The sequence below is a fragment of the Bubalus kerabau genome, chromosome 17, assembly GCF_029407905.1.
Source record: "Bubalus kerabau isolate K-KA32 ecotype Philippines breed swamp buffalo chromosome 17, PCC_UOA_SB_1v2, whole genome shotgun sequence".
Classification (NCBI taxonomy): domain Eukaryota; kingdom Metazoa; phylum Chordata; class Mammalia; order Artiodactyla; family Bovidae; genus Bubalus; species Bubalus kerabau.
In genome coordinates, this window is record NC_073640.1 from 50,163,788 (window position 1) to 50,179,216 (window position 15,429).

At 36.6% G+C, this 15,429-nt stretch overlaps 1 protein-coding gene across 23 annotated transcripts in view; it reads right to left on the reverse strand.

Moving 5' to 3' along the window:
• Nucleotides 1–15,429, reverse strand: part of ZNF567 (zinc finger protein 567) — a 120,208-nt gene that overhangs the window by 66,044 nt on the left and 38,735 nt on the right. For 8 of the 23 annotated variants that reach the window (XM_055553308.1, XM_055553305.1, XM_055553303.1 and 5 more), the window contains 2 exons: nucleotides 13,299–13,425; nucleotides 12,927–13,022 (listed from right to left, as the gene is read on the reverse strand). The exons of 9 other annotated variants lie outside the window; for them this stretch is intronic. In XM_055553308.1, coding sequence (XP_055409283.1) covers nucleotides 12,927–13,022; nucleotides 13,299–13,425 — 223 coding nt within the window. Of the gene's footprint in view, nucleotides 1–12,926; nucleotides 13,023–13,298; nucleotides 13,451–15,429 lie in introns of all 23 variants that reach the window. 6 more of the 23 variants (XM_055553300.1, XM_055553299.1, XM_055553297.1 and 3 more) reach the window with 1 other exon arrangement.

Consider the following 15,429-nt stretch of genomic DNA (forward strand, 5'->3'; position numbering starts at 1 on the left):
TTCACTTACTAGTTCTAACAGTTCTTTTCTTTTAGATTCCTTAGGATTTACTATGTACACAAACATGTCACTTACAAATGAAGACAGTTCCCTTTCTGATCTGTAGACTTTAGCTTCTTTTTCTTGTCTTATTGTACTGACTTGTGTCCCATATAATGTCTAATAGAATTTGTGATAATGGACATCCTTTCTTTGATTTTGCTATTATTAGAGGACAAGCATTCAATCTTTCACTATTGAATGTGATGGCAGCTGTAAGTTTTTCAAAGATATTCTTTATGAAGTTGAGTAAATTTCCTTAGATTGCTAAAAAAGATTTATAATAAACAGAAATTGAATTTTATTATTTTTCTGTATTTAATGAGATAATTATGTGGTTTTCCTTTTTTAACCTCTTTTTATCTTTACATGGTGAATTATATAGCTTGATTTTTGAATACCAAATCAACTTTACTTTCCTTGGACAAACTCCTTTTGGTCATGAGATGTCATCCTTTTAAAATATTGCTAGATTCAGCTTTATAGTAATATATTAAGCTTTATAATATATTAACATTATATAAATTATTGTATTATAAAAATCCCTATATTAAGGATTTTTATCTCTCACTTCACAAAGGATGTTGGTGTGTAGTTTTCTATACTTATAGTGCCTTTGACTGTAAATAATGCTGGTCTTATAAAGTAAGTTGGGAAGTGTTCTCCACTACTCCATTGGTTGGTATAAAATTATTAGGGAATACCCTAATTGTTCTTTTAATGTCTGTGGGAACTGTAGTGTTGTAGCTCCTTTAATTTTTGATATTGTCTTCTAATTTTTATACTGTTGTTCAGGTGCTAAGTCGTGTCCAACTCTTTGCAACCCTATGGACTGCAGCATGCCAGGATTCCCTGTCCATCACTATTTCCTGAGTTTGCTCAAACTCATGTCCATTGAGTTGGTGATGCAATCCAACCATCTCATCCTCTGTCACCCCCTTCTCCTCATGCCCTCAATCTTTCCCAGCATCTTTTCCAATGAGTTAGCTCTTTGCCTCAGGTGGCTAAAGAATTGGAGCTTCAGCTTTAGCATAAGTCCTTCCAGTGAACATTCAGGGTTGATTCCCTTGAGGATTGACTGGTTTGATCTCCTTGCTGTCCAAGGTACTCCCAAGAGTCTTCTGCAGCACCACAGTTCAGAAGCATGGATTCTTTGGTGCTCAGCCTTTTTCATAGTCAAACTCTCACATCCCTAGGTGACCACTGTAAAAGCCACAGCTATGACCATATGGACCTCTGTCGGCAAAGTGATATCTCTGCTTTTTAATACACTGTCTAGCTTTTATCATAGATTTTCTTTCATGGAGTGAGCATCTTTTATTTTCATAGCTGCAGTCACCACCTGCACTGATTTTGGAGCCCAAGAAAATAAAATGTATGGTTTATGGCTTCATTCATTTCCTCTATTATTCTGTTATGTATCTCATTGATCTTTGCTTTAATCAGTTTTTTCCTCTTACTAACTTCTGAGTTTAAATTACTTTTCTTTTTCTAGTTACTTCAGGTGAAAATTTAACCCTCTGTTTAAGGAGGCCCTGATTTAAAGCGATAAAAAACTTTTAATGCTGCTATAATTGCACCTCACAGATTTTGACATGCTGTTTTAATTATCATTCAGTTCAGAATACCTTCTAATTTTACCTCAGGATTTCCTCCTTGATTCATGGGTTATTTGGAAATGTGATTAATTTCCAAATATTTGGGGAAATGCTTTTTGATTTCTAGATAAATTCTACTGTGATCAGAACATAGACTATTAAAATTTCATAGAGGGGACAATTAGAAAGAAAATCTCTAAAATAATGTAGGTAGTGAAAATGATAAAAAGCTGAGAAAAACTGAAGGACTTTGAAGCTGTTAGAATTGTTATGATTTCTGATGAAGTGTTCCGCCTTATCACTGTAATATTCCATGTTCTGAAACCTACTTTGATCTATAGCTACTCCCATTTTCTTCTTAGTGTTTGCATGTGTAACAGAGTCATTCTATTTTTGATATCTTATGACTGACAAATTCCTAGACCCACTCCATTTTTGTCCCCTCTTGTCCCACACCTGGGCAAGCCAATAAGGGAGCTTGCATGCTTTCTATTGGTGCTGGCAAGAAGTTTAAACCATGTAAGCTCTAGACCATGTGTAGAAGCCCGACCTGACCACCTCTGTAATACAGTAAACACCCAAGACAGACATGCTTCCTTGCTCTCTTAAGCCATTTTAGTACCAGCTTGGGAATCCTCCCTATTCTCCCTAGAAAGCCTCATTATGTGAGATTTTAGTCCTGACATCTGTCACATATTTTCAGTGGGCGGGTGGGGGGAGGTGATTTCATCCCCACACAGTCAGTGCTCAGTAGTGTCCAACTCTTTGCGATCCCATGGACTGCAGCACACCAGGCTTCCCTGTCCATCACCAACTCCCAGAGCTTGCTCAAACCCATGTCCATCAAGTCAGTGAAGCCATCCAACCATCTCATCCTCTGTCATCCCCTTCTCCTCCTGCCTTCAATCTTTCACAGCATCAGAATCTTTTCTAAGGAGTCAGTTCTTCACATCAGGTGGCTAAAGTATTGGAGCTTCAGCTTCAGCATCAGTCCTTCCAATGAATATTCAGGACTGATTTCCTTTAGGGGTGACTGGTTTAATCTCCTTTGTGTCCAAGGGACTCTCAAGAGTCTTCTCCAACACCACAGTTCAAAAGCACCAATTCTTTGGCATTCCACTTTTTTTATGGTCCAATTCACACCCATACATGACTACTGGAAAAACCATAGCTTTGACTAGATGGACACTTATCAGCAAAGTAATGTCTCTGCTTTTTAATATGCTAAGTTGGTCATAGCTTTTCTTCCAAGGAGCAAGTGTCTTTTAATTTCATGGATGCAGTCACCATCTGTAGTGATTTTGAAGTCCAAGAAAATAAAGTCTGTCACTGTTTCCATTGTTTCCCTCTCTATTTGTCATAAACTGATAGGACTGGATGCCATGATCTTAGTTTTTTGAATGTTGAATTTTAAGCCAGTTTTTTCACTTTCCTCTTTCACCTTCATCAACAGGCTCTTTAGTTCTTCTCTGCTTTCTGCCATAAGGTGGTGTCATCTGCATATCTGAGGTTATTGATATTTCTCCCAGAAATCTTGATTCCAGCTTGTGCTTCATCCAGCCCAGCATTTCCCATGATGTGAAAGTGAAAGTCGCTCAGTCATGTCCAACTCTTTGTGACCCCATGGACTATACATATACAGTCCATGGAATTCTCCAGGCCAGAATACTGGACTGGGTAGTCTTTCCCTTCTCCAGGGGATCTTCACAACCCAGGGATCAAACCCAGGTCTCCCGCATTGGAGGTGGATTCTTACCAGCTGAACCACAAGAGAAGCCCTCACATGATGTACTCTGCATATAAGTTAAATACACAAGGTAACACTATACGGCCTTGATGTACTCCTTTCCAATATTGGAACCTGTCTGTTTTTCCATGTCTGGTTCTAACTGTTGCTTCTTGACCAGCATACAGATTTCTCAGGAGGCAGGTAAGGTGGTCTGGTATTCTCATCTCTTTCAGAATTTTCCACAGTCTGTTGTGATCCACACAGTCAAAGGCCTTAGTAGTCAATAAAGCAGAAGTAAATGTTTTTCTGGAATTCTCTTGCTTTTTCTATGATCCAGCGGATGTTGACAATTTGATCTCTGGTTCCTCTGCCTTTTCTAAATCCAGCTTGAACATCTGGAAGTTTTCGGTTCACCTACTGTTGAAGCCTAGATGGAGAATTTTGAGCAGTATTTTGCTAGCATGTGAGATGAGTACAATTATGTGGTAGTTTGAACATTCTTTGGCATTGCCTTTCTTTGGGATTGGAATGAAAGCTGACCTTTTTCAGTCCTGTGGCCACTGCTGAGATTTCCATATTTGCTGGCATATTGAGTGCAGCACTTTTACAGCATCATCTTTTAGGATTTGAAATAGCTCAACTGGAATTCCATCACTTCCACTAGCTTTGTTCATAGTGATGCTTCCTAAGGCCCACTTGACTTCTCATTCCTGGATGTCTGGCTCTAGGTGAGTGATCACATCATCATGGTTATCTGGGTTATTAAGACCTTTTTTGTATAGTTCTTCTGTGTATTCCTGCCACCTCTTCTTAATATCTTCTGCTTCTGTTAGGTCCATACCATTTCTGTCCTTTATTGTGCCCATCTTTGCATGAAATATTCCCTTGGTATCTCTGATTTTCTTGAAGAGATCTCTAGTCTTTCCCATTGTATTGTTTTCCTCTATATCTTTGCATTTATCACTGAGGAGGGCTTTCATATCTTTCCTTGGTATTCTTTGGAACTCTGCACTAAGATGGTTATATCTTTCCTTTTCTCCTTTGCTTTTAGCTTCTCTTCTTTTCTCAGCTATTTGTAAGGTCTCCTCAAACAACCATTTTGCCTTTTTGCATTTCTTTTTCTTGGGGATAATCATCCCCACACAGGGCAATCACAAAACAGTAAAGTTTATATTTTTTCATCTTTTTTTGTTTCCCCTACCTGTGTCTTTATATTTTAATATATAGAACATAGTTGGGTCTTCTTATGCACTTCAGATACAAAATAGTCATCTTCAGAAGTTTCATTTGATTTTATTTCAGTCTTTGCTATCTTGCCTCATTATATTCATTCTTGCTTTACATTCTTAATTATACTCAAGTCATTAATGGTGTTTTAATATCCTTGTCTGCAAATTCTATTACTTCTACCATTTTTAGGTCTGTTTTTATTAGTTGAGTTTTTCCCTATTGAATGATTTTTTTCTTGTTTATGGGTCATATTTTCCTGCTTCTTCATATGTTTAATAATTTTTGATTGGTCATCAGAGTTTATCAATTTAATCTTGTTGAATTTAAGATATGGTTTTACTTTTATAAAGAATACTGTTTTTTTTTGGGGGGGGCATTCTTTGGCATCCATAGAGTTACACCACTAGGACATCCCTTCAAAACGAACTTACCATTCATGTGCAAGAACTGTTAGCACCTTCAGGATGCTCTTTAGGTTTTGAACCAAGCCAGGGTGTCCCTAGAGAATCTGTACCCAATGATAAATACTGAGCAGGTACTAGAGAGTGGCCATTTCTGTCCACAAGAACTCCTCTGATGAACAGTCGTTGCTTCAGAGGACTTAGATTAATTGAGCCTTTTTCAGATCTGCATAATGGTCTGAGGCTCTCACTGCTCAGTCCCCTTTCTTTCCACATGTCTATACCATGGTCTAATGACTTTCTGTTTCTTACTTCTCCCTTTTATCTTTCATGGATGTCACCTCTAAGAAATCCATTCCACTCCCAACTCCATCTCAGCATCTCCTTGGAGGAACCAACAGACAAACAAGTTATTTTTGGATTAGTTTAATCCTTTTGATGCTTTTTAAAAATATATATACTTTCATTTATTTCTTTTTGGCTGTGCCAGGTCTTCGTTGCTACATGGGCTCTTCTCTAGTTGCAGTAAGCAGGGGTTACTCTCTAGATGAGGTATGTGGGCTTTTCATGCGGAGGCTTCTGTTGCTGCAGAACATAGGCTCGAGGGCGTGACAGCTGCAGCAGTTGCGGTCCCGGCTCTAGAGCACAGGCCAATAGTTGTGGCGCTCAGGCCTAGTTGCTCTGTGGCATGTGGGATCTTCCTGGATCAGGAATCCAACCTATGTCTCCTGAATTAGCAGGTGGACTCTTTACCACTGAGCCACCAGGGAAGTCCTAATCCTTTTGATGCTTTGATTTAAGCTCTTTTATGAGAAATCTTGCAGTCTCTAATCTATGGCTAATCAAGCCACATTTGTTAGGTCTGACCTTTCTAGGGTCTACCTAATGTCCTACATATTAACATGTTCTCTCCACTCGCTGAAGGGAAATAAAATGATTTCTGGTGCAAGAGGCTATGAGAATTGTTTGTCTCACAACACTGTGGTAACTGTATTTTTCTTAGAACATGTCTTTGCCTGCTTTCATGGGGTTTCACCTACATACATGCAGACTTAGCTTTAGCGAAAGACTTAAGAGGAACCTTCTCCACATTTGGGGAACTCTTTCTCTGCATAGCTCTCTCTTTTTGGAAAGTGTGTCCTGCAAATTCTAGCCACCTCAATTTCCCTGAATGCCAATGTTGGTCCTTTACGTCAGTGAAATTGCCAGGTTCTTTTTGGATTCCTCCCTCTGCACTACAGTCTGGATGTTACTGTCATGTCAAAGCCTGGAATGAGGTAGGGTGCATCTCATTTATTTCCCTTCTCTCAGGAATCCAGGCCTGTGGTGCCTGTCGTTTAGTACTTTTTTTCAGTTTTCTAGTTTTTTTCCTGTAGGAGTGTAATTCTAGACTCTGTTACTTCCTCAGGACTAGAAGCAGAAGTCCTGAATTATAAAAATGCAGGCCCAAATGGTTCCTCAGACATTAAGGAAGCAACACTGCCAAGCTTACAAAAGTTCCATAAGAAAATAGATAAAGATGAAACACCCCCAGTTTGATATGGCTGACACATTTCTGGGTACAACAACTTTTCAATGACATTACAATAAAACTATAAACCACTGTCGTTGGTAAAATCATGCACTAAAGCTTTCTAAAATACTAGCAAACCAATTTCAGCAATCTATAAGATGAATAGAGCATCTGGTCCAACTGGGGTTCATCCCAGGAGCCTAAGGTTGGTTTTAAATTCAAGTTAATCAATATAATTATATACAGTAACAGATTTAAAAAGAAATAAATCAACAGAAGCTGAAAAAGCATTTATTAAGATCAACATCCATTCATAATTAAAATTGTCCAAAAACTAGGAAAAGAACTCCCAGAATCTAACAAAGAGCACATGAAAAATCTAAAGTTAATATTAAGCTTAAGAATGAAATATTAATTTAGTGAACTGTGAAGAAGGCTCACTCTCGCTACCTCTATTCAACATTGTACTATAGGTCACAGTTAGTATATCAGGGTAAGAAAAAGAAATGAAAACAGAAAAGTATGCAAATGTAGACGTGAAATATATTTCCAGAAGGCCTACTTTATATGTAGAAAATCTAAACAAATACCAAAACAAACAAAGGACAACAGTAACAACAATAAAATTTAATGCCATCAGTACAAGTATACAAAGTCAATATCTAAAAGTGAATTGTGGCTATTCATATTAACAAAAGCCTGGATAAAGAAAATTTTAAAATCTCACTATTTACAATAGCATAAAAAATATTAAAAGTTTAGAGATAAACTTAATAAAATACGTGTAAGAGCTTGATAGTAAAAATAATAAAACACTGCTTATAGGAATTAGAGAAGGTACCTAAAAGGTTAAGATATAGTATTATGAGAGACTGTGAGACTCAGTATTGCTAAGATGTTTGTTCTCACCAATAAAAATCCCAGCATATTTATTTAAACAAATCAAGAAATTGATTCTAAAATATAATTGAAAAAGAAAATGAAATGACTTCGAATAGCCAAAACAATTTTTTAAAAAGAAGGAAGTTAAGAGGACTAATTCTGACATCAAGACTTATTATAAAACTACAATAATGAAATTAATCATTAAGTCCTATTAATAATAGTATGTAAATTTTATCAAAGGAAAGAATACTCTAGAAATGGACTGACACAAATACAATCAATTTCTGATAAGATCATCAGAGCAATTTAATTCTACAAGTGATGCAACAAATGGAAGAAAACAGACTCTTAACCCTTACCTCATATCATAAATAAAACTTAACATGAGATGGTTCACAGAACTAATTTTAAAAAAGCAAAATATACATAACATTTTTAGAAGAAAATACAGGAAATTATCTTCATAACCTAGGGGGAAGCAAATATTTGAGAGATCAAAGAAATAATGATAAAAGAAAAAAATTATAAAGTGGACTTCATTACAATTAAAACTTAAAATGAGTAGGCAAGCCACATTCTAGAGGAAATATTTGCAATACCTGTATCAAATAAAAGACTTCTATTCAGAATATGTAAAGAATTCCTACTACTCAAGGAAAAAATACATAACCCAATAAAAGATGAGTAAAACATCTGAACAGGTATGTCTGAAGATATAAAAAGCACTTGGAAAAGCTAACATCATTAGTCGTAAAAGAAATCTAAATTGAAACTGCTAAGATATACTACTATTCTAACAGAATGATATCTCAGAATGACCAAAATGAAAAATATTGTTAACATCAAAATGTAGACGAGAATGTGGGAGCAATCAAAATTCTCACAGATTTCTGGTAAAAGTTTAATGGTATGATAACTTTTAAAAACTGGCAGTTTCTACAGTGTGATATATAAACCTGCCTTACAAATGATCAATACCATCTAATAGGTGTTTACTGAGCAGAAATAAAAACATATGTTCACAAAAATATTTTTACAAGAATGTTCACAGTAGCTTTATTCATAATAGACCCAGGGACCTTGGTGGTCCAGTAGTTAAGACTCCACACTTCCACTACAGGGGGAGTAGGTTTGATCCCTGGTCAGGGAATTAAGATCCATATGCCACACAGCACGGCCAAACACAAACAAAAACATAATAGCCCCAAACTGGAAAATTTCAACTGTCTATCAATAGGAGATGTATAAACAAACTAATTAATTTCCATACAACTGAATACTATTCTGCAACTTAAATAAGCTATTTTATTTTTTTTTATTTTTTATTTTTTTAAATAAGCTATTTTAATATAAATACTGAAACATGTATTAATACCTCAGACATTAAGCTGAGTGAAAGAAAGTAGACATGGGTCTGGTTCAAGATGGTGAAGAAGGATGTGCGCTCATTTCCTCCAGTGAGAGCACCAAAATTGCCATTAGCTGCTGAACTACCATTGACAGGAGGGCACTGGAACCCACTAAAGATACACCATGTCCAAAGACAAAGAAGCCACAGCAAGACAGTAGGGGGTGCACAATCATGATAAAATCAAATCCCATACCTACTGGTTGGGTGACCCACAGACTGGAGAATGATAATACCAAAGAAGTTCTCACATTATTGTGAAGGTTCTGAACCCCACATCAGGCTTCCCAGCCTGGGGATCCAACAAAGGGACTGAGAATCCCTAGGGAATCTGGCCTTGGGGGCCAGAGGGATTTGATTGGAAAGCCAGAGGCTTTCCGGAGGACTGAGAGAAACAGAAACTTGTCTTAGAGGGCACAAATAAAATTTGACGTGCACCGAGACCCAGAGGACAGGAGCAGTGACCACACAGGAGACTGAACCAAAACTACCTGCTAATGTTGGAGGGCTGCCTGTGGAGGTGTGGGTCGGCAGGGGCTCATCACAGGGACAGGGGCACTGGAAGGTCCCCCCTGGCATAAACTCTCTTGGAGTTTGCCATTAACCCTATCATAGAGCCAGTAGACCCTAGGGCTGGGTTGCCTCAGGCCAAACAACTACCAGGGAGGGATCCAACCCCACTCATCAGCAAATAATTGGATTAAAGTTTTATTGAGTAAGGCCCTGCCCATCAGAGCAAGAACCAGTTTTTTCCATCCAAGTCCCTCCCATCAAGAAGCATACACAAGCCTCTTAGCCTCATCTATCAGGGAGCAGACAGAAAAAGCAAGAAGCACAGTTTCACAGTGGCTAAAACAGAAACCAAATTACAGAAAGTTAATTATGATGAAAAAGCAGAAAGTTTTGTCCCAGATGAAGGGACAAGATAAATTCCCAGAAAAACAACTAAATGAAGTGGAGATAGGCAACTTTCCAGAAAAAGAATTCAGTTAATGATATGATGATCCAGGATCTTGGGAAAAGAATGGAGGCAAAGATTGAGAAGATGCAAGAAATGTATACCAAAGACCTAGAAGAACTAAAGAACAGACAAACAGAGATGAATAATACACTAGAAAGAATCAATAGCAGAGTAACTGACGCTGAAGAACGGATAAATGACCTGGAGGACAGAATGGTGGAAATCACTGCCACAGAACAGAATACAGAAAAATAGAATGAAAAGAAATACAGACAGACTAAGAGACCTCTGAAATGCACCAACATTCACATTATTGGGGTCCCAGAAGGAGAAGAGAGAAAGAAAGGACCTGAGAAAATATTTGAAGAGGTAATAGCTGAAAACTTCCCAAACACGGAAAAGGAAATAGTCAAGCAAGTCCAGGAAGCACAGAATCCCAGGAAGGATAAACCCAAGGAGGAACACACTGAGACACATAGTAATCAAACTGACAAAAATTAAAGACAGAGATAAAATATTAAAAGAAACAAGGGGAAAATGACAAATAATATACAAGGGAACTCCCATCAGGCTATCAGCTGATTTCTCAACAGAAACTCTACATCCCAGAAGGGACTGGCATGACATATTTAAAGTGATGAAAGGTAAGAACCTACAACCAAGAATACTCTACCCAGCAAGACTCTCCTTCAGATTTGATGGAGAAATCAAAAGTTTTCCAGACGGCAAAAGTTAAGAAAATTCAGCACCACCAAACCAGCTTTACAACTAAGGCAAAAGGAACTTCTTTAGGCAGGAAACCCAAGAGAAAGAAAAGACCTACAGAAAAACCTGAAACAACTGAGAAAACGGTAATAGGATCATACATATTGATAACTACCTTAAATGTAAATGTATTAAATGCACCAACCAAGAGACATATACTGACTGGGTGGATGAAAACATGTGCATGTATGCACTTCCACTTACCACATCACTCTGATTGACCCCCCCCAAAATTGTATGTAATTATTTTAGATTGTTAAGTTAATCATGTTCCCATTATGGTTTGCAATTGTAATTAGCTTTTATTTTTTGTCTGGCTACTGATTGTGAAACTGATAAACATCTTTTACTTTGTGATTATGTAACTGTTACTTACTCAATACCATTGTATCATGATTGGTCAACAACTGGTCAAAAATAATAGAACTCTGTATCCCCGAAACTAGGATCAAATAGAAAAACCTGTAATCACTTATTAAAATCCAGATGCATATCAGAATTATCTTGAAATTTTTTGAAAAATACAAAATGTTCAGGTATTGCTTTTTTTGTCCAGAGCTCCAGATATGTTTCTAATGAACAGTCATATTTAAAAACAACTGGACTATATGATGACCTTTTACTTTTATCTAGTTTGTTCCACTTTTTCTATTTCATATTCAGTGCTTCCTTTTCATTTACATTCTCCAATTTCTCCATCTCTTCGTTTTTTTGATGTTTTTCTCAAGCCTTTATCAAATGTAGTAGAAAAGCTTTTGTATACATATATATACATATAAAATATATATTTTAGAAAACTTATGCATTTTTGCCTAAGAAAATTATGACATTTTGATTCCACTTGTTTGACTTAGTATGAATAGAATCTAGGTTTCTAATTAAAAAATGGGTATGCAACAAGCAACAAAGGTCTCTGTATAGCATAGTGAACTATAGTCAATATCTTGTAAAAATCTATGATGGAAAATAACTTCAAAAATAATATATGTGTATTTGTATAACTGAATCACCTTGCTGTGCACTTGAAACATTGTAAAAGTGAACATGAAAGTCTCTCAATCGTGTCCCTCTCTTTACGACCCCATGGACTATACAGTCCATGGAATTCTCTGAGGCCAGAAGAGTGGAGTGGGTAGCCGTAGGGATCTTCCCAACCAAGGGAAGAAACATTGTAAGTCAACTACATTTCAATAAAGTAAATATATTTTTTAAAAAGTGTACATGAAAAAAGTCCAGAATAGACAGAACTAATATGTGTTTGTAGAAATCCCAGTAGTGATTGTCCTGGGGAGGGATTGCCTTGGAAGAGGCCTGATGGAACTTAACAGGTTAGTAGGAGTGCCCTTTATCTTGATTACAGTGTGAGACACATGGGTTTCTACTTCTGTCAGAATGCAAAGAACTTTACACTTAAGATCTCTATGGACATTATATCTACAAAGCATGGAGTGGATTCTCAGTAAAATAATAGCAGCCAATAGCTCATAAGTCACACAAGGAAAGGATTTATGTAGAGATTAATATTAAAAAAAATTCAGATTTTAGAGGCATAGAAGTCAGCTATATATAGGTAGGTACTTCAGAGATCTCACGCCTTTAAAAAGACATTCCTAAATAAGATGGCTACTATCAGGAAAAAAAGAAAATAATAGCTGTTGATAAGGACGCAGAAAAACTGGAACCCTTGTGCCTTATTGATGAGAATGTAAAATGGTGTAGTCACTGTGGAAAACAGTATGGCAGTTCCTCCAAACATCAGATATAAATTACCAAATGATCCAGCAATTCTACTTTTGGGTATATACCCAAAAGAACTGAAAGCAATGACTCAAACAGATATTTGTACACCCATATTCATAGTAGCATTAATCACAGTAGCCAAAAAGTGGAAGCAATCCAAGTATTCACTGAGAGATGAATGGATAAGCAAAATGTCACATGTATCTGTAATTGAATATTACTCAGCCTTCAAAAGGAAGAAAAGCCTGATACATACTATAACATGGATGAAACTTGAGGACATTATGTTAAGTGAAATAAACTAGTCACAAAAAGGACAAATACCATATAATTTCACTTATATGAGGTATCTACCACAGTCAAATTCATAGAGACAGAAAGTAAAATATTGATTGTCGGGGCTAGTGGAGGTGGGGTAATAGAGAGTTATTGTTTAATGGGTACAGTTTTACTTCTGACAAATGAAGGGTTCTGGAGATGGATAATGGTGATAGTTGCATAACTATGTAAAAGTACTTAATGCCATGGAACTATATGCTTAAAAATAGTTAAGATGGTAAATTTTATGTATATTTTACTGCAATTAAAAAATACAGATCTCCAAAAATACTCAAAGATATCAACTACCTGAGTCCACTGGACATTATACAGACTCACCTAGGTAACTCTGACTTTGAAAAAATTTCTCTGTTGTCCATAGTTCTTTTCCTTGTTCCAATTTGCGGATCATATCAGGCTTAGTCATGTGAAATCCTGATAATAAAAAATAAGACTTGGTCTAAGAAGCTGTTGGGCTTTAAAACTATTGAAGGAAGAGAAAGATACAGCTTCAAGGTGGTTATTAGACAAGGCTATTAATGTCCTACCAAAGTTAATACCTTGCACTAGGCAAGTGAGGACATAATCATGCTTTCTATTAACAAAAAGATTATTCATCACCTCTGATCTTTGAAATTCAAAGTTCCACATATTTCAGAAATTCTTGAAAGGAGATGCATGACACTGAAACATGTAAGGAATTTTCCTTACCCACAGAGATGAGGTGACAATAGTTTTCCAACATGACATCTCTGTAGAGCGCCTTCTGAGCAGGGCCCAGTTGCTGCCACTCCTCCTGGGTGAAGTCCACAGTCACATCCTTGAAGGAAACTGATCCCTGTAAGGGCATACTCCAGTTCATCCTAAAGTAATTGGAACTAGTGAGAACTAGACACTGGAGACCATGTGCAGTGGTCAGACCTGGTTTTCTTGTGTTTTGTACTGTAGAAAATTCTCTCTGCAAATACATTCAACTGTATTTACCTATTATCTCATGCTAAAAATATTTGAGATCATGCTCTTTGGCTTGAATGTGATTGTTTGCTTGGTGCAGTGAAACAAATAAAACCTTGACCTTGCTCATAAGAAGTTACAGGCTAAAAGAGGGGCATATGCATAAATATTTATACTCAATAGATATTATAGATGTGATGACAGAAATATGTACAAGGGAAAATACTATAGAGTATTCTAAGATTCTGGATTCTAAGATTTCACTGAAGACATAAAAATTTTGTACTCACAATGAATTTATCTTGTTGCACAACATGTCAATGGGCTTTTAAAATTCATTGAGAGAGTAAAACCAGTTAGTAAATTCAGGAAATAGCAAAAAGTACAGTATGTTAGGAAAGAATCTTTGGTCTTAAGAAGAAAAAGTGTATGGAGGAAAGTAGTGGGCATATTTATGTAATAATACTGTATTTTTTTTCTACAGAGCAGTAGTCTTAAAAATGCTCTAAGTACACTCCCAACATATAAATTATTAGTTGGCATTAATAGCAATCCACATTGTTAACAATTAATGCTCTTGAATGTAAACTACTAGTATCTTCCTCCTTTTCAGTATATTGTCTTGTATATTTTGTACACATGTCTTTTGTAACACATGCCCTAATTTGGATCTACTGCTTTATGGAGAATTAAAAACGACGAAATGTTAAGTCAGCACATATGTGAAAACACTTGTATTTTAGAGGCAATATTCTTGAACACTAGAGAAGGCTTGAAGTGTGTTAGGTGGGAAAGACAAGTACCCACTGTTGGAGGTCTGTCTGAGATTAAAGTGGTATTAATGGTCTAGACAGGGGACAATTGTTTGTTCCATGGTAAATTTCAATAGAATTGGGCAGCAATTACTTGTAGAGTAGAAAAAAAGACAGGTATAGCTCTTAGGTCATCTGCATAGCAAGTGGATAGGTGCTGAGGCTAGAAAAAGGAAATGGGAAGCAGGAGAAAGAATAAGCTGGACCAGAAGTGATAATGAGGTAAACCCAGGTTGTGTACTCGAAATGTCTATGGAACATACAGGCAGTGATAGCTGTGGGAGGCTGGATATATGGTTCTGATACTCTGGATAAAGGTCTAGGATGGAGAGCAGTATCTGAGGGTCACTAGAATCACATCAGTATAACTTTTGGAGTGAATGTGATTGTACATACACAAAAAGAGACACAGAGGAGAACAGAACCAGTTGGCATCTGGGGAAAATCCAGAATGGCATTTTAAAAATTGGTAGATAAAGAGGAATTTTTTGAAAGAAAAATATGGGAAGAGGAGAAAGTACCACCTTTGATTCAAGAGTAGGCTATTATCTCAAAAGTGAATGAACACATGCATCTTCTTCTCCTGCATCCACATATAAAAATTAGAAGAAAGTAAAAAGATAAGAATACATCTATAACAGCATTGAAGTACAGAAAGGTTTTTCACTGGTGGGCCACAGTTTGTAGGAATTGCTAACAAATATGGATAAAACAGAAAGATCAGAGAGGAATGTGAAATTTCAGTTTTCTGTATAAGCTTGCAAGCAAATCTCTATCTTAAAAACCTCACAAAACAGGAAATCTAATCACAAAATAATAATGTGATCTATTAATTTTACCTCTCACCATACCATTGCAAAACCTAGGTCAGTGGAGATTATCAAGGTTTTGCATCTCTGCTCCTCGACTCCTCACAAATCTAGATCTCAAATCAGTGTCTACACAAGATAGATTCATTCAAGTAATATATTCCCATTTAAATCAAGATAATACATTTCTGTTCCAGCAGTACTTTCATGAGAAGACTATGAAAGGAGATGATGAATGATACATCCAATCAGTATGTGAACATGGGC